General features: G+C 41.3%; 1 protein-coding gene across 1 annotated transcript in view; it reads left to right on the top strand.

Moving 5' to 3' along the window:
• MALRD1 (MAM and LDL receptor class A domain containing 1) overlaps positions 1-16383 on the top strand; it is a 397632-nt gene that overhangs the window by 40834 nt on the left and 340415 nt on the right. Inside the window, exon 5 of the mRNA XM_008268638.4 lies at positions 7911-8007. Coding sequence (XP_008266860.3) covers positions 7911-8007 — 97 coding nt within the window. The remainder of the gene's footprint in view (positions 1-7910; positions 8008-16383) is intronic.

Consider the following 16383-nt stretch of genomic DNA (forward strand, 5'->3'; position numbering starts at 1 on the left):
ATCTGTGTCACTGTACAATATCTGCTGTCTCAGCACTTGCTGGTGTCTGAGACTTTCATGCAATTTCCCCTTCTTGCTGACTTCTGATAGTTAAAAGCCTTGCATACTTCATTTAAAAATGTCAAAACAAGTATTTTAGTCCCAGCTCAATCCTAGCTTGGCATAGGCCTTTGAGAAAGCCTGTGCAGCAGGTTCTTCCCTGTGGACTTTCTCACTTTTCAACTGTAAAATACTAGGTCCATCCCTTCACAAAACTGAAATATGTTAATTTCTGAGGAAGTATTACCATATAAGGACGGAATAGTGTTTCTAGTAAAGATGGCAGTATTTCAAAACATTTCTGAAGACCTTTGGTTTCAAAGATTAATTTTATTTATTTGAAAGACAGAGTTCCAGAGAGAAAGAAGGAGGGACAGATAGACAAATCTTCACTTCTCTGCTGTGGCTCGGAAAGGCAGTGGAGAATGGCCCAAGTGCTTGGGCCTTGCACCCGCATGGGAGACCAGGAGGAAGCGCCTGGCTCCTGGCTTCGGATTGGCGCAGTGCGCCAACCGTAGCGGCCATTTGGGGGGTGAACCAATGGAAGGAAGACCTTTCTTTCTGTCTCTCTCTCACTGTCTATAACTCTTTGTCTCTCTCTCTCTCACTGTCTAACTCTGCCTGGCAAAAAAAAAAAAAAAAAGAAAAGAAATCTTCATCTGCTGATTCTCTCCTCAAGTGGCCACAGTAGCCAGTGCTGGGCCAGGCTGAAGCCAGGAGCCAGGAGCTTCTTCCAGGTCTTCCTTTGGGTGCAGAGTCTGTCCTCCATTGCTTTCTCAGGCACATTAGCAGGGAGCTGGATCAGAAGTGGAACAGCCGGGACTTGAACCAGTGCCTATGTGGGATGCTTGCACTGCAAGCAGGGGTTTTACCTGCTATACCATAATGCTGGCCTCTCCGAAGACATTTAAGGAATAAGAACAAATGACACTTACTATGTGTACAGCACTGTTTAATGCTTTGTGGATATATTAGCCAGCTTGTCATTATTAAACCAAAATACCTGAGTGAGCTCACTTTACCAAGGAAAGAGGTTAATTTGGCTTATGATTCTGGAAGTTCACTGTCCAAGATCAGGTAGGCATTATTGGTTTGGTCTCTGGTGATAGAATACCTTTTAAAAATATTTATTTATTTATTTGAAAGTCAGAGTTACAGAGATATATGGACAGAGAGAAAGGGATCTTTCATCTACTGGTTCACTCCCCAGATGGCTGCATGATCTAGGGATGAGTCAGGAGCTTCTTCCAGGTCACCCACAAGGGTGGCAGGGGTCCAAACATTTGAGCCATGTTCCTGTGCTTTTCCCAGGCCATTATTAAGGAGCTGGACTGGAGTAGAGCAGCCAGGACTAAATGGATGCCTTTATGAGATGCTGGCATCACAGGCAGTATTTTTACCTGCTATGACAGAACACTGGCCCTGGTGGTGGTGTTCTTGCTGGCAGAGATCTGAGATAGTGCAGAACCACACATGGCAAGGGACAGAGAGTGTACTTGTTCTATGTTTATGTGGACTATTATAAAGCTACCAGGATTCAATCATAGGACCTCCCCCTAATGTCCTAATCCAATCACTTTCAAAGGCCTCATGTTAAGCCTTTAATTGGATTAAGTTTCTACCCTCTTAGTACCATTAATTTACGACTTTGGGGTTAAATTCCTGCATGAATTCAAGGGCCAGAGTATATTCAGACTACAAAAAGGTATAAAATCTAATTGACTCTAGATAATAATCCTTTGAGGAAGAATTATTGTGTACATTTGTCTACCTGAGGATTATGAGCTTTGCAAAGTTGAGTAACCTACTAAATCCCATACCATGGCTGGGATAATCTGATTTCAGATCTCAACTGCTTAATCACTGAGCCATAATAATTTTTAATTGTAGTATAGTATATAGAGGTTTAGATGGTATAGGAGAAAAAAATCTAACCTCCACTGGATTTGGTCACATCTATTGCATGTGACTCATTAAATGTCCTTTTTTCTTCTCTGTTGAATGAAACAATAGTGCTAGGCACTGCATGGTACTGATGAACTATAATTACATTTTTGAAATTATAAACATAAATGCTTACTACTGTTATAAATTGTTGAAGGAAGCAAAGGATAAAATAAGCTAAATATACAGTAGAAATTTAGTTCCCAAATTGAAGTGAAACCTTCTGCCACACCATTTTTGGTTCCTTTCTTTTGGATATTTATTTATTTGTTTGCTTATTTATTTATTCAAGAGACAGAAGGAGATTCCTATCTGCTGGGTCACTCCCCAAATGCCCACAATAATTGAGGTTGGGCCAGCCTGAAATTGGGAGATGGAACTCGATGTGAGTCTGCCATATGATGGCCACCCTAGGTGCACATCAACAGGAAGCTGGAATCAAGAGCAGAGCTGGGTCTTGAGCCCAGGCACTTCAATATGGCATGCAGGCATCCCAAGCAGGGTGTTAAATATTTACCTCTTGTTTTGCTATTGAAAGGAGCTCAGATGTTGATTCTGTTTTGTTCCTCTTTTGTTCTTTTCTCCAATACAATCAAAACAAAGTAGGTGTTTGGAAGCTATCTTTGCCAAGGTTTTGCTGAAAACCAGGAATGTTAAATATCACTTTTCTTAGAAATCCTACCAGCACATACCCAACACAGCCTCTGACCATGGCTCTTCATGGAACCTGATGCTAAGTCAGGTTCTTTAGCAAATTGCCCATAACCTAACCAAAATTCCTGGGAAATATTTTGATTTAATCTATTTAGCTACACTATTTAGTTATGCCTGTTTTTTATTTTTTTTATTTCACAGGTAGAGTTTACAGACAGTGAGAGAAAGAGAGATAGAGAGAAAGGTCTTCCTTCCATTGGTTCACTCTCCAAATGGCCCCAATGGCTGGAGCTACGCCAATCCAAAGCCAGGAGCCAGGAATTTCTTCCTGGTCTCCCATGTGGGTGCAGGGGCCCAAGCACTTGGGCCATCCTCCACTGCTATCCCAGGTCACAACAGAGAGCTGGACTGGAAGAGGAGCAACCAGGACTAGAACCTGGTACCCATCTGGGATGCCGGCATCGCAGGCAGAGGATTAACTTAGTGCGCCATGGCACCAGCCACTTGGTCGGTTTTGAGTTTTGCCGTTATACCAGACCCATTAGTCAATTTCACTATTCATAGAGACATAGTTCTTTCCCTAAGATAAACATTTCCTCTTTAGGACAGTGTTGTGCACCATGTTAATCCACTCCCTGTGACAGCAACATCCCATTTGAGTGCTAAGTTCTACTTCCAGTCCAGTGCTCTGCTAATGTGCCTAGGAAAGCAGAAGAAGATGGCCCAAGTGCTTATGCTCCTGCCACCTACTTGGGAGAACCAGATGCAGTTCTCGACTCCTGGCTTTGACCTGGCCCAGCCTTAGCCACTGCAGCCATTTTGGGGAGTGAACGAGTGGATGGAAGATCTCTCCTCTCCTCTCCTCTCCTCTCCTCTCCTCTCCTCTCCTCTCCTCTCCTCTCCTCTCCTCTCCTCTCCTCTCCTCTCCTCTCCTCTCCTCTCCTCTCTTCTCCTCTCCTCTCCTCTCTTCGCCTCGTCTCACCTCTTCTCTCTCTCTCTCTTTCTCTCTTGCTGCCTTTAAAATAAATAAATAAATATTTAAAAGATTTCCTCTTGCTGAGCCAGTGAACTCACATAGTAGCTAATTTTCACAGTATTTTTCCTTGCCAAGGTAATATGTAAGATAACCCAATCAAGTAAACCTATATCTATTGCAAATTCTTTTTAAAAATTACTTTATTTGAAAGTCAGAGTTGCCAGCGCCGCGGCTCACTAGGCTAATCCTCCACCTTGCGGCGCTGGCACACCGGGTTCTAGTCCCGGTCAGGGCACCGGATTCTGTCCCGGTTGCCCCTCATCCAGGCCAGCTCTCTGCTGTGGCCTGGGAGTACAGTGGAGGATGGCCCAAGTCCTTGGGCCCTGCACCCCATGGGAGACCAGGATAATACCTGGCTCCTGCCATCGGATCAGCGCGGTGCGCTGGCCGCAGCGCTCCGGCCACGGAGACCATTGGAGGGTGAACCAACAGCAAAAAGGAAGACCTTTCTCTCTGTCTCTCTCTCTCTCACACTGTCCACTCTGCCTGTCAAAACAAAACAAAACAAAAAAACAAACAAAAAAAGAAAGTCAGAGTTGTAGCAAGAGAGGGGGAGACAGAGAGAGAGAGAGAGAGAGAGAGAGAAGAGAGATCTTCTACTGGTTCATTCCCCAAATGCCCACAGTGGCAGTTGGATGGGCCAGGCTGAAGACAGGAGCCAGGAGTTTAACCTGGGTTCCCCCTTGGGTTTGGGGCCCCAAAGACTTGAGCCATCCTCTGCTGCTTTCCCAGGCACTTTAGCAGAGAGCTGGATTAATAATGGGGCAGCGGGGATTGAACTGGCACCTATGTGGGAGCCCACACTGCAGATGATGGCTTAACCTGCTGCACCACAGCGTCAGCCTCCTATTGCAAATCTGAGAGGATTATGGCAAGAAGGCAATTTAAGAGCTACTTCAATATATCAGGCATGATATAGGAGTGGAAATAGGGATGGAAGGAATATAAGACTTGATGGGTCTTGGCTGATTGGACACGAGAATTGAGGAAACAGTTATTCCAAAAGTCCTTTGGAATTTTGAGCATTATAGCACAACAGTTTCTTGGCATCATTGTCAGAAATTGAGTGAGGTTAGAGATTCAATTTGAGGAGAAAGAACAAAATATTATGAAGGGACTCGTCATTTGAATGAAAATGTCCAGTAGGCTGCAGAGATATGGGAGAGGATTCAGGAGAGGGGATTATTTGTGATATCAATTTGTGTTTCTGGACATCAGTCAAAACACTGAGGTTTTTGAGGGGAAGAATGTGAGAAGGGAAAAGGAGATGAGTTATAATGCATTTAATATGTATTTCTTCTCCAAAAATGTCAACCAAAGACCTGCTTAATTCAGCCAATATATATATATATGTGAAATAGCTTTCAGAAGAATAAAATGTTAATTTGTATAGAATAAATTTCTATCTTTAAGCATATAATTCATAAATATTTAGTAACTTTGTTATAATAATAGTAGCTAATATTTACTTAATGCCAACTATTTATTAGGTATATTTTTATGTGTAATTCATTTTTCTTGTATAAACTTTATCACAGGTTGGTGATTTTGTCATTTCTATTTAAGGAAAAAACTGAGGTACGGGCATGTTAAGTATGTTCTCCAGGGTGCTGTTGTGATGTAACTAGGACCTGAACCCAAGTAGTTGGTTCTGAGTTACACTTTTAATCATTATGCTCTGTTGTTATAATATAAAACCACCTCTACATAACAGTCTTTGATGGGCTTTTCCAACAGAGTCCCGATTTCTAAGTAGTCACATGGGTATTCTGTTTTGTGTGAAGAAGGTATGACTGTCTAAGGGCTACATATAAACAGATTTCTATGTGTGTTGTATATGTTTCTCACTGGACTAAAAAAGTATTTTAGAGTCAGAGAGACAGACACAGAGAGGTCCCATCTGCAAGTTCACTTCCCAGAATGCCCACATTGGCTGAGGCTGGACCAGGGCTGGGGTTGGAGCCAAGAGCCAAGAGCCTGGAACTCAATGATTGGCAAGAACCCAACTACGTGGTCCATCACCATTGCCTCTCAGGATCTGCATTAGCAGCCAAAGCCAGAGACTGGAATATGGGCACCCTAACTGGGGGCTTAACTGGTAGGCCAAATTTCTACTCCTCTCACTGAATTTTAATGGAATGGTAGTGTCTGGTTTGAAAGGAAATAGGAGGGATTTTTTTTTTTTTTTTTTTTTTTTTTTTTTTTTTTTTTGTGACAGGCAGAGTGGACAGTGAGAGAGAGAGACAGAGAGAAAGGTCTTCCTTTGCCGTTGGTTCACCCTCCAATGGCCGCCGCGGAGGCGCGCTGCGGCCGGCGCACCGCGCTGATCCGATGGCAGGAGCCAGGAGCCAGGTGCTTTTCCTGGTCTCCCATGGGGTGCAGGGCCCAAGCACCTGGGCCATCCTCCACTGCACTCCCTGGCCACAGCAGAGAGCTGGCCTGGAAGAGGGGCAACTGGGACAGAATCCGGCGCCCCGACCGGGACTAGAACCCGGTGTGCCAGCGCCGCTAGGCGGAGGATTAGCCTAGTGAGCCGCGGCGCCGGCCTAATAGGAGGGATCTTCCAAAAGTTCATGGAAAATGCATGTTAATGAAAACACAATATATGGATTTCAAAATTTTTTGTATTAAAACATATTTTAATTCTGTTTTCCATTAGCCTTTTGAAGGCTAATGTGTATTAGTGCAGCATAAGTAGTAGAAGAAAGGAAACTGTGGTATAGCAAAATTATCTCCTGTGGTTTACTGCATTCAGCCTAAATGCAGTGCTGATTTTTTGAAATAAGTGCTTGTGTTGTAAGCAAGGTTTGAACAATGTAGCTATGTTTCACACATCCATGAGTGAAGCTACAAGCATTATTCATATTCACTGGTGAGGGGGGGATAAAATTCTCCACCAACACACCAATTTATGTTGTTTTAGGTAATTAGGAAATTAGAGAGTGGTTCGGAGTTTCTCAAGTTAAGCACGTCCCAGGATATTTCTTCTTGGTGTAGACCTGGGCAGGCTCCACATTACAATGTAAACATTCAGTTAACATTAAGGAACATTAGAGAGCCGGCGCCGCGGCTCACTAGGCTAATCCTCTGCCTTGCGGTGCCGGCACACCGGGTTCTAGTCCCGGTCGGGGCACCAGATTCTGTCCCGGTTGCCCCTCTTCCAGGCCAGCTCTCTGCTGTGGCCAGGGAGTGCAGTGGAGGATGGCCCAAGTGCTTGGGCCCTGCACCCCCTGGGAGACTGGCTACTGCCTTCGGATCAGTGCAGTGCGCCGGCCGTGGCGGCCATTGGAGGGTGAACCAACGGCAAAGGAAGACCTTTCTGTCTCTCTCTCTCTCTCTCACTGTCCACTCTGCCTGTTAAAAAAAAAAAAAAAAAGGAACATTAAGTCATTGAATAACAATTTCCAGTAGGTGTCCCGAATTGTGATTAGGTGGTGGAAGGAAACATGCAAGAGGAGAGCACAGGACATTCAAGGCAAGACCTAGAATAAAATTTGAAGAACCGGAGATGACAATGCAGCACACTTGCAGAATGCTAAGAACCAGAGATCAAGAGAAAGCTTATGTTCAAAAGCTGGAAAGTGGCCGGCGCCGCGGCTCACTAGGCTAATCCTCCACCTAGCGGCGCCGGCACACCGGGTTCTAGTCCCAGTCGGGGCGCCGGATTCTGTCCCAGTTGCCCCTCTTCCAGGCCAGCTCTCTGCTGTGGCCAGGGAGTGCAGTGGAGGATGGCCCAAGTGCTTGGGCCCTGCACCCCATGGGAGACCAGGATAAGTACCTGGCTCCTGCCATCGGATCAGCGTGGTGTGCTGGCTGCAGCACGCTAGCCGTGGCGGCCATTGGAGGGTGAACCAACGGCAAAGGAAGACCTTTCTCTCTGTCTCTCTCTCTCTCACTGTCCACTCTGCCTGTCAAAAAATAAATTAAAAAAAAAAAAAGCTGGAAAGTGCCAGACAGTTTGAACACATAGGCACTTACACAGAGAAAACTATAGGATAGAAACCAGGTGAATGTGGTTTCATTTCCAAAACATGTTACCTACCTTAAGCCAGGTATTTGCAGTACTGCATTTGCTATCCATTTTATTGTCCTTAAGAGGGTTTGCTTTGCTGTTTTCACACTTAGAATTTGCATGATCATCCAAGTGCTTCTAGGGAATGACATGTATTTGTGGGTTCTTTTCTGTAAGACTTTGAGACAGTGATGCTTCTTGCTTCATTTTGTTTTCTTTGGGCAGGTTGTTTTTCAAGGTCAGATTATTTCAACTCGTGGACAAGATGAAGTCATAGCTATTGATGATATATCTTTCAGTTCAGATTGCTTTCCTGCAGATGGTGAGAACTTTTTAATTCGTTTTGATTCATATCCTGTATTGTAAATACGGCTCAATTTAAACAACTTAATGGCCTTGATCTGCTGTGTATTCTTGCCTGTTGATTTAGTGTGGAATATTTGTTCTAATACGTTACATAATAGTGACTGGGACTATAGTAGAAGCAAAAATAGACTGTTGTTGCTGACTTGGATACTATAAATATCTAAATGAAATAATTTAATAACATATTTAATACCTTATAATGATGTTTATTATGGCTAGTAAAATCTTAACAAGATAATTCTGCACTTTCTAGAAGACTGGTAGAAAACTGGTATCCATGGACTTGAAATTGTGTTCTTAGAGAATTAATTAGATTATTCCATTAAAAAACACAAGATAGAGAGAGGTATTAGTTATAATCTATTTTATATATATATATATTTTTGACAGGCAGAGTGGACAGTGTGAGAGAGAGACAGAGAGAAAGGTCTTCCTTTGCCGTTGGTTCACCCTCCAATGGCCGCCGCGGCCGGCGCGCTGTGGCCGGCGCACCGCGCTGATCCGATGGCAGGAGCCAGGAGCCAGGTGCTTTTCCTGGTCTCCCATGGGGTGCAGGGCCCAAGCACCTGGGCCATCCTCCACTGCACTCCCTGGCCACAGCAGAGAGCTGGCCTGGAAGAGGGGAAACCGGGACAGAATCCGGTGCCCCAACCGGGACTAGAACCCGGTGTGCCAGCGCCGCTAGGCAGAGGATTAGCCTAGTGAGCCGCGGTGCTGGCCTATAATCTATTTTATATTTAGACTGAAACAAATACATCAGTGAGGCACATCTCATATTAGATATAAAAAATTTTCCATATTTCCCCTTGATTATATTAGCTGAATAATATTCAAATTCCCATTTATATTGTCCTCAATAAAAAATTCAATACTGAAGTTATAATTTGATTGTGATAAATAATTTAATCTAATGTACAAAAGCCATAAATATGCATTTATGAAGGGCTTCAAAAATTTTTCCATGGATTTTTTTGAAACTGACTTATGTATTTCATGAATATTTTTTGCTCCTTTTATAAAATTTGTTATATTATAGCAGAATAAAGGCAGCTAGTCTGTAGAGAAGTGTTTTAAATCCTAATTTGATTAAAAACTATGATAGTTGTGGTAAATAATATTTTTAAGTTGGAAAATATGCGGTGGCCTTGCCAAGAGTGACCGAAAGTTTGATATGGGATGTCTGTGTTGTGCTTGGATTTTTTTAAAAATATTTTATTTATTTGAAAGGTAGAATTACAGAAAGAAAGTGAGGGAGAGACAGAGAGAAAGATCTTCTATCCACTGGTTTATTTCCCAAATGACTTCAACAGCCGGGGCTGGGCAAGGCCAAAGCCAGGAGTCAGGAGTTTCTTCTGGGTCCTCCGTGTAGGTACAAGAGCCCACGCACTTGGACCACCTTCTGCTGCTTTCCAGGCACATTATCAGGGAGTTGGATCAGGAGTGAAGCAGTTGGGACTGGAATCGTCGCCCATATGGAATGCCGGCACTTCAGGTTGGGGCTTAATTGGCTACACCACAACACTTCAGAAACCAAAGCCATTTCCCTAATTACTCATGACCCACATACTGGGAAAAGGCAGAGGCATATGATTATAATAAATATCGAAGTGACAAATGCCAGATTTTGTAGTGAGCCTTGAAACAGCTCTATAAAACCACTACGGAAGTAAAAAAATTAACTGTGATCTTGATTGAGAAGTTTGACTATTCAAGGAAAAACTGTCAATTAGAAAACATTGAAGTCTAAAATTTCTTTTTTTTTTAAAGATTTATTTATTTATTTGAAAGTCAGAGTTACACAGAGAGAGAGGAGAGGCAGAGAGAAAGAGAGAGAGAGAGGTCTTCCATGGACTGTAACGGCAGGAGCTGTGCTGATCTGAAGCCAGGAGCCAGGAGCTTCTTCTGAGTCTCCCATGTGGGTGCAGGGGCCTAAGGACTTGGGCCATCTTCTGCTGCTATCCCAGGCCATAGCAGAGAGCTGGACAGGAAGTGGAGCAGCCAGGTCTCGAACCAGTGCCCATATGGGATGCCGGGGCTTCAGGCCAGGGCATTAAGCCACTGCGCCACAGCGCCAGCCCCTGAAGTCTAAAATTTCTGAGGTAATAGTTCTAGATATCACTATAATAAGACAACGTAATGTGTTTAAGGTGGTGTAGAAATGAGGTTTATTAAAATTGAGGCATCAATGCATTTTACGGCTAATGTATTGATCAGGACTTCCACCTGGCTACAAATTTATACAAGATGACACAATTTAGTAATAGAGAAAACCTTGAAACCCAAGACTAAAGTGTTCAATGAATATGCAAAGCAGACTGACATTAAAGATAGATGGCAATAAGGTGTCATGGACCAAGATATTTTACAAAGGAAAAACTTTAACAGTGTAAGAAGTAACAGTGGAGATTGAGAAGAAAAGCAATGTTGATTTTAGGCTTTGTGTTTTATGGGGCTTTGCAAAAAGGATTTCGCAAGGGAAAGCTACAAAGGATATAGTCTTTGTAGGAAGAAGCTGGGATTCAGGGAAGGTTACTAGGTATGTTTTGTGAAGGTGAGGGTGTAGAGTGTGTTTTGCTTTTTAAAGTAGGTATTAAAGCCATATTTAAGATTTTGGGAGGAAAACATAGCTTCATTATGATTAATAACATGGAAAAAACATAAAGTATTATAGGATACAATGGACACCTGGGTGGGTTTGCACTTTGCAAATGGTGGGAGTTTTAGAGAGGTAAAATTGGATAGAGAGATCTTCTATCTGCTGTTTCACTCCTCAAATGACCTTAATGATCAGGGTTGAGCTAGGCTCAACTAGTTGAAGCCAGTAGCCTGGAGCTCTATTGGGATCTCCCATGTGAATGGCAGGGTTGCAAGTATTTGGGTCATCTTCTGCTGACTTCCCAGGTTCATCAGCAGGGGCCTGTATTGGAATCAGAAGAGCAGGGACTTGAACCCTCACTTTAATATGGGATCCCGCCATTTCAAATGGTAGCTTAATTCACTGTGCCACAATGCTGGCCCCAGACAAGAATATATTAAGGAAACTATAGATGTACATTCCAAAGTACACAACAAAATCAACAAAATATTGTGAAATGGAATCGAGCAAAATATAAAAAGGTAATATATCAGAACTATCCAAAGAATGCAAGGCTAGTTTGATGTTTGGAAAATAATCAGTGTAATTTACCATGTTAATAGACTAAAGAAGAAAAGTGCATGATAATCTCAGTAGATGGAGAAAAGGCACTTGGAAAAATTAACTATAGATTTGTGATTGAAGCCTTTGCAAATCACAAACTTATTTAATCTTATAAAGGATAATGTATAGGAGCTGACGCTATGGAGTAGTGGGTTAAAGCCTCTGCCTGCGGTGCCAGCATCCCATAAAGGCACCATTTCTAGTCCTGGTTGCTCCTCTTTCAGTAAAGCTCTGCTATGACCTGAGAAGGCAGTGGAAATGGGAGACCCATAAGAAGCTCCTGGCTCCTGGCTTTAGATCAGCCCAGCTCTGGCCATTGTAGCCATTTGGGGGAGTGAACCAGTGGATGGAAGACCTATCTCTGTCTTTCCCTCTCTATATCTGTAACTGTACCTCTCAAATTAATAAATAAAATATTTTTTTAAATAGGCTGGCGCTGCTGCTCATTTGGTTAATACTCTGCCTGCAGTGCTGGCACCCTGGGCTCTGGTCCTGGTTGGGGCGCCGGATTCTGTCCCGGTTGCTCCTCTTCCAGTCCAGCTATCTGCTGTGGCCTGGGAGGACAGTGGAGGGTACAGACATGCAATAGTTAAAGAGGAAAGAAATGAGTTTTTATTTGCAGATAATATGATCATAAAATCTCACAGAATTTATGTTGAAAAAATAAGCTTATAAATGAGTTTATCATTGTAATGAATATAAAGTCAATATAAAGTCTATTGTATTTCCACACTGAAAATGAGCTATCAAATTGAGAAGTTTCTGTACTGCAAAAAAAAAACTGTCAGACGAGTGAAGAGGCAACCGACAGAATGGGAAAAAATATTTGCAAACTATGCTACAGATAAAGAATTAATAACCAGAATCTACAAAGAGATCAAGAAACTCCACAAAAACAAATCTAACAACCCACTTAAGAGATGGGCCAAGGACCTCAATAGACATTTTTCAAAAGAGGAAATACAAATGGCAAAAGGCACATGAAAAAATGTTCAAGATCACTAGCAATCAGGGAAATGCAAATCAAAACCACAATGAGGTTTCACCTCACCCCAGTGAGAATGGCTCACATTCAGAAATCTACCAACAACAGATTCTGGCGAGGATGTGGGGAAAAAGGGACACTAATCCACTGTTGGTTGGAATGTAAACTGGTAAAGCCACTATGGAAGTCAGTCTGGGGAGTCCTCAGAAACCTGAATATAACCCTACCATACAACCCAGCCATCCCACTCCTTGGAATTTACCCAAAGGAAATGAAATTGGCAAAGAAACAAACTGTCCGCACATTAATATTTATTGCAGCTCAATTCACAATAGCTAAGATCTGGAACCAACCCAAATGCCCATCAACAGTAGACTGGATAAAGAAATTATGGGATATGTACTCTATAGAATACTATACAGCAGTAAAAAACAATGAAATCCGGTCATTTGTAACAAAATGGAGGAATCTGGAACACATCATGCTGAGTGAAATAAGCCATTCCCAAAGGGACAAATATCATATGTTCTCCCTAATTGGTGGCAACTAACTGTGCAGCAAAATGGAAACCTGTTGAAGTGAAATGGACACTATGAGAAACGGTGACTTGATCAGCCCTTGCCCTGACTGTTGATGAACAACTTAATACGTTATCCCTCCTAGTATTTTTGTTTGTTTGTTTTACTTAATACTATTGGTTTAATTCTGTAATTAATACACAGTTATTCTTAAGTGTTGATACTTAACTGAAAAAATGATCCCTGTTAAAATAAGAGTGGGAATAAGAGAGGGAAGAGATGTACAATTTGGGACATGCTCAAGCTGACTTGCCCTAAACGGTAGAGTTAGAAACATATCAGGGGATTCCAATTCAATCCCATCAAGGTGGCATGTACCAATGCCATCTCACTAGTCCAAGTGATCAATTTCAGTTTACAATTGATCATAATGATAGGACTAAGAGTCAAAGGGATTACATAAACAAGACTAGTGTCTGAAAATACTAACCTATAGAATAAAAAAGGGAGAGAACGATCCAACATGGGAAGTGGGATACACAGCAGACTCATAGAATGGCAGATGTCCTAAATAGCACTCTGACCTCAGAATCAGCCCTTAAGGCATGCGGATCCGGCTAAAAAGCCCGTGAGAGTATTTCAGGCATGGAAAGCCAAGACACTCTGGCAAAAAAAAAAAAAAAAAAAAATGACCTAAATGAAAGTCTCTGTGAGTGAGATCCCAGTGGAAAGAACAGGTCATCAAAGAAGGAGGTACCTTTCTCTGAAGGGAGGAGAGAACTTCCACTTTGACTATGACCTTAATTAAATAAGATCGGAGTTAGCATACTCAAAATGCTTCCAAAGCCTTGGCAACTCATGACAAGAGCCTAGGGTGATTACTGAGGCCATAAAGAAGAGTGTCAATTTGTTAAGTCAACAACAGGAGTCACTGTGCACCTACTCCTCATGTAGGATCTCTGTCCTTTATGTGCTGTACATTGAGATTTAATGCTATAACTAGTACTCAAACAGTATTTTTCACTTTGTATTTCTATGTGGGTGCAAACTGTTGAAATCTTTACTTAATATATACTAAACTGATCTTCTGTATATAAAGAGAATCGAAAATGAATCTTGATGTGAATGGAAGGGGAGAGAGAGAGGGAAAGGGGAGGGTTGCGGATGGGAGGGAAGTTATTGGGGGGGGAAGCCATTGTAATCCATAGCTGTACTTTGGAAATTTATATTCAATAAATAAAAGTTAAAAAAAAGAAAATGAACTACTAGAAATTGAAATGAGAAAAATGGTACCATATTTAATAAAATAAAAATAAATTCCTACATATAAATTTAGCAATACATATGGCATATCTGTGTTTTGAAAACTATAAAACATGGATGAAAGACACCAAGAAGACCTAAATAAATGGATAATTGATAGAATAGAAATTCAAAGCTCATTGGGAGCAGAGTTGTGGCTCATTGGGATAAGTTGCTACTGCAATGCCAGCATCACATATGAATACTGGGTGGAGTCCCGGCTGTTCCACTTCCAATCTAGCTCCCTGCGAATGTACCTGAGAAAACAGAAGATGGCCCAAGTACTTGTGCCCCTGCCACCCACATGGGAGTGAACCAGTGGATGAAGAATTCTATTTCTTCTCCCCTTCCCCCATCCATATCTCTGCCTTTCTAATAAAGAAAAATCAACAAAAATAAAAATAAAACAATAAATGCATGAAGATCATGGTCCTATGCTTTGTCAAAACCCATAGAACTGAATACCAAAAAATATTAGCTGTATGTAGCAAAATTTAAAGAGGTCAATGGTGTGGCATAGCAGTGGAAGATGATCTGCACCCATGTGGGTGACCGGAAGAAGTTGCAGGCTCCTGGCTTCATCCTGGACCAACCCTTGGCTGTTGAGGCCATTTGGAGAGTGAACCGGTGGATGTAAGACCTCTCTCTTTCTTGCTCTCTCCCTCCTCCTCTCTCTGTAACTCTGCCTTTCAAATAAATGAAAAAAAAAAGTCCCTTTTTATAAGAAAATGTAAGACTAATGTTAAAATGAAATGGTTCCTTGTAAATTTGGAAATATTCTAATGTTGAAGCAGTTTATGCAAACTTTATTAATTATACTATTATCTTTGTAAAAAAGGATTTGTTTATTTACATAAATGCAGAGTTACAGAGAGAGAGAGAAAGAGAGAGAGAGAGAGAGAGATAAATAGGAGATAGGAGAGAGAGAAAGAGCTTCTATCTGCTGGTGCACTCCTCAGATGGTTGCAATAGCTGAGGCTGGGCCAGACCAATGTCAGGAGCCAGGAGCTTCTTCTGGGTGTCTCACATGAGTGACAGGGGTCCAAATGCTTGGACCATCTTTCACTGCTTTTCCCAGGCCATTAGCAGGGAGCTAGATTGGAAGTGGAATAGGTGACACTTGAACTGGTACCCATATAAAATGCTGGCATTGTAGATGGTGGCTTTACCTGCTATGTCACAAACCTGGCTCCAATACAATTGTCTTTATGGAAAAACACAACTCTATTATTCTATTTTGTGTATACTTCTATGCTATACAATATTAAAAACTTTATCAAAGTGTATGGATATGGGTTTCTATGGCTTGTGTGAAACCAGTCTTCTTATAATGTTAGAGAGATCTTTAGACTATTTCCATTAATTCCAAGAATCCTTTCTAACCCATGCCTCTTCTAAGGTGTGAAAATTTATTGTACATTTATTGGAAGGAGAATAATTTTACACTTTATGAAAATAGCAACTATGAAAAATAAGTCAAGGTCTGTTTCTCTGATTAAATGAGTATGTCTAATCATTCATTTTTGAGTAGTGCTGATTATTGAGAGTAAATTGCAGATTATAATTTTTTGGAATAATTGCATGATTAGAATATATTGAAAAATTGTGAATGTTTAGATTTGCTTTTGAGAACTTTGCCTCAGTGTCATTTGTAAAGGCTCTGAATACATAAATAATCTTAAATTATAATCCTCAGGATGCAGGCATACTATCCAATTAAAGAACTAAGGACCTAGTGACCTTTTTTGGCTGTTTTAACTTGCAGCTACCTTTTAAGATCCAATGAATGACTCCTCACTGAAATTCATTTACTAACTGGGTTTGATAAATTTAAGAAAATTGACAAGGAAACTATCAAAAACCTTTTGAGTCAAAACTGGATATAAATTATTATGTTTACTGAAATAGCCTTGAGAATTTGGCATTATTCTTTAAAATTCTGGAGAGTTTTTCCAATTTCACACAATCTGTTTGTGCAAGATAAGATTGAAAGAATGGCATCTCCTAGACATGTGGCTTTAATGGCATAGAGACCCTAAAATGGTTAGCAGAACTTCTTCTGATACTGATGATGGATTTTAAACCCCCAAAATATTTGCTAAAGCTAGATGGTGGTACAGTATAAGAATGAGAGAGAAAGAGAAATAGAAAAAAAAAAAACCTTATGATTATAAGACTAAATGAGTGACATAATTTAAATAGCTTTGATTTCTGGGATTTAATTTATTAAAATAAAAAGTTTCCTGGGAAATTTATTTATTGAGGACATATGATCAACACACCAAACATATGCCCACCTACTACTATTTTTTTAAGATTTATTCATTC

The sequence above is a fragment of the Oryctolagus cuniculus genome, chromosome 13, assembly GCF_964237555.1.
Source record: "Oryctolagus cuniculus chromosome 13, mOryCun1.1, whole genome shotgun sequence".
Taxonomy (NCBI): Eukaryota; Metazoa; Chordata; class Mammalia; order Lagomorpha; family Leporidae; genus Oryctolagus; species Oryctolagus cuniculus.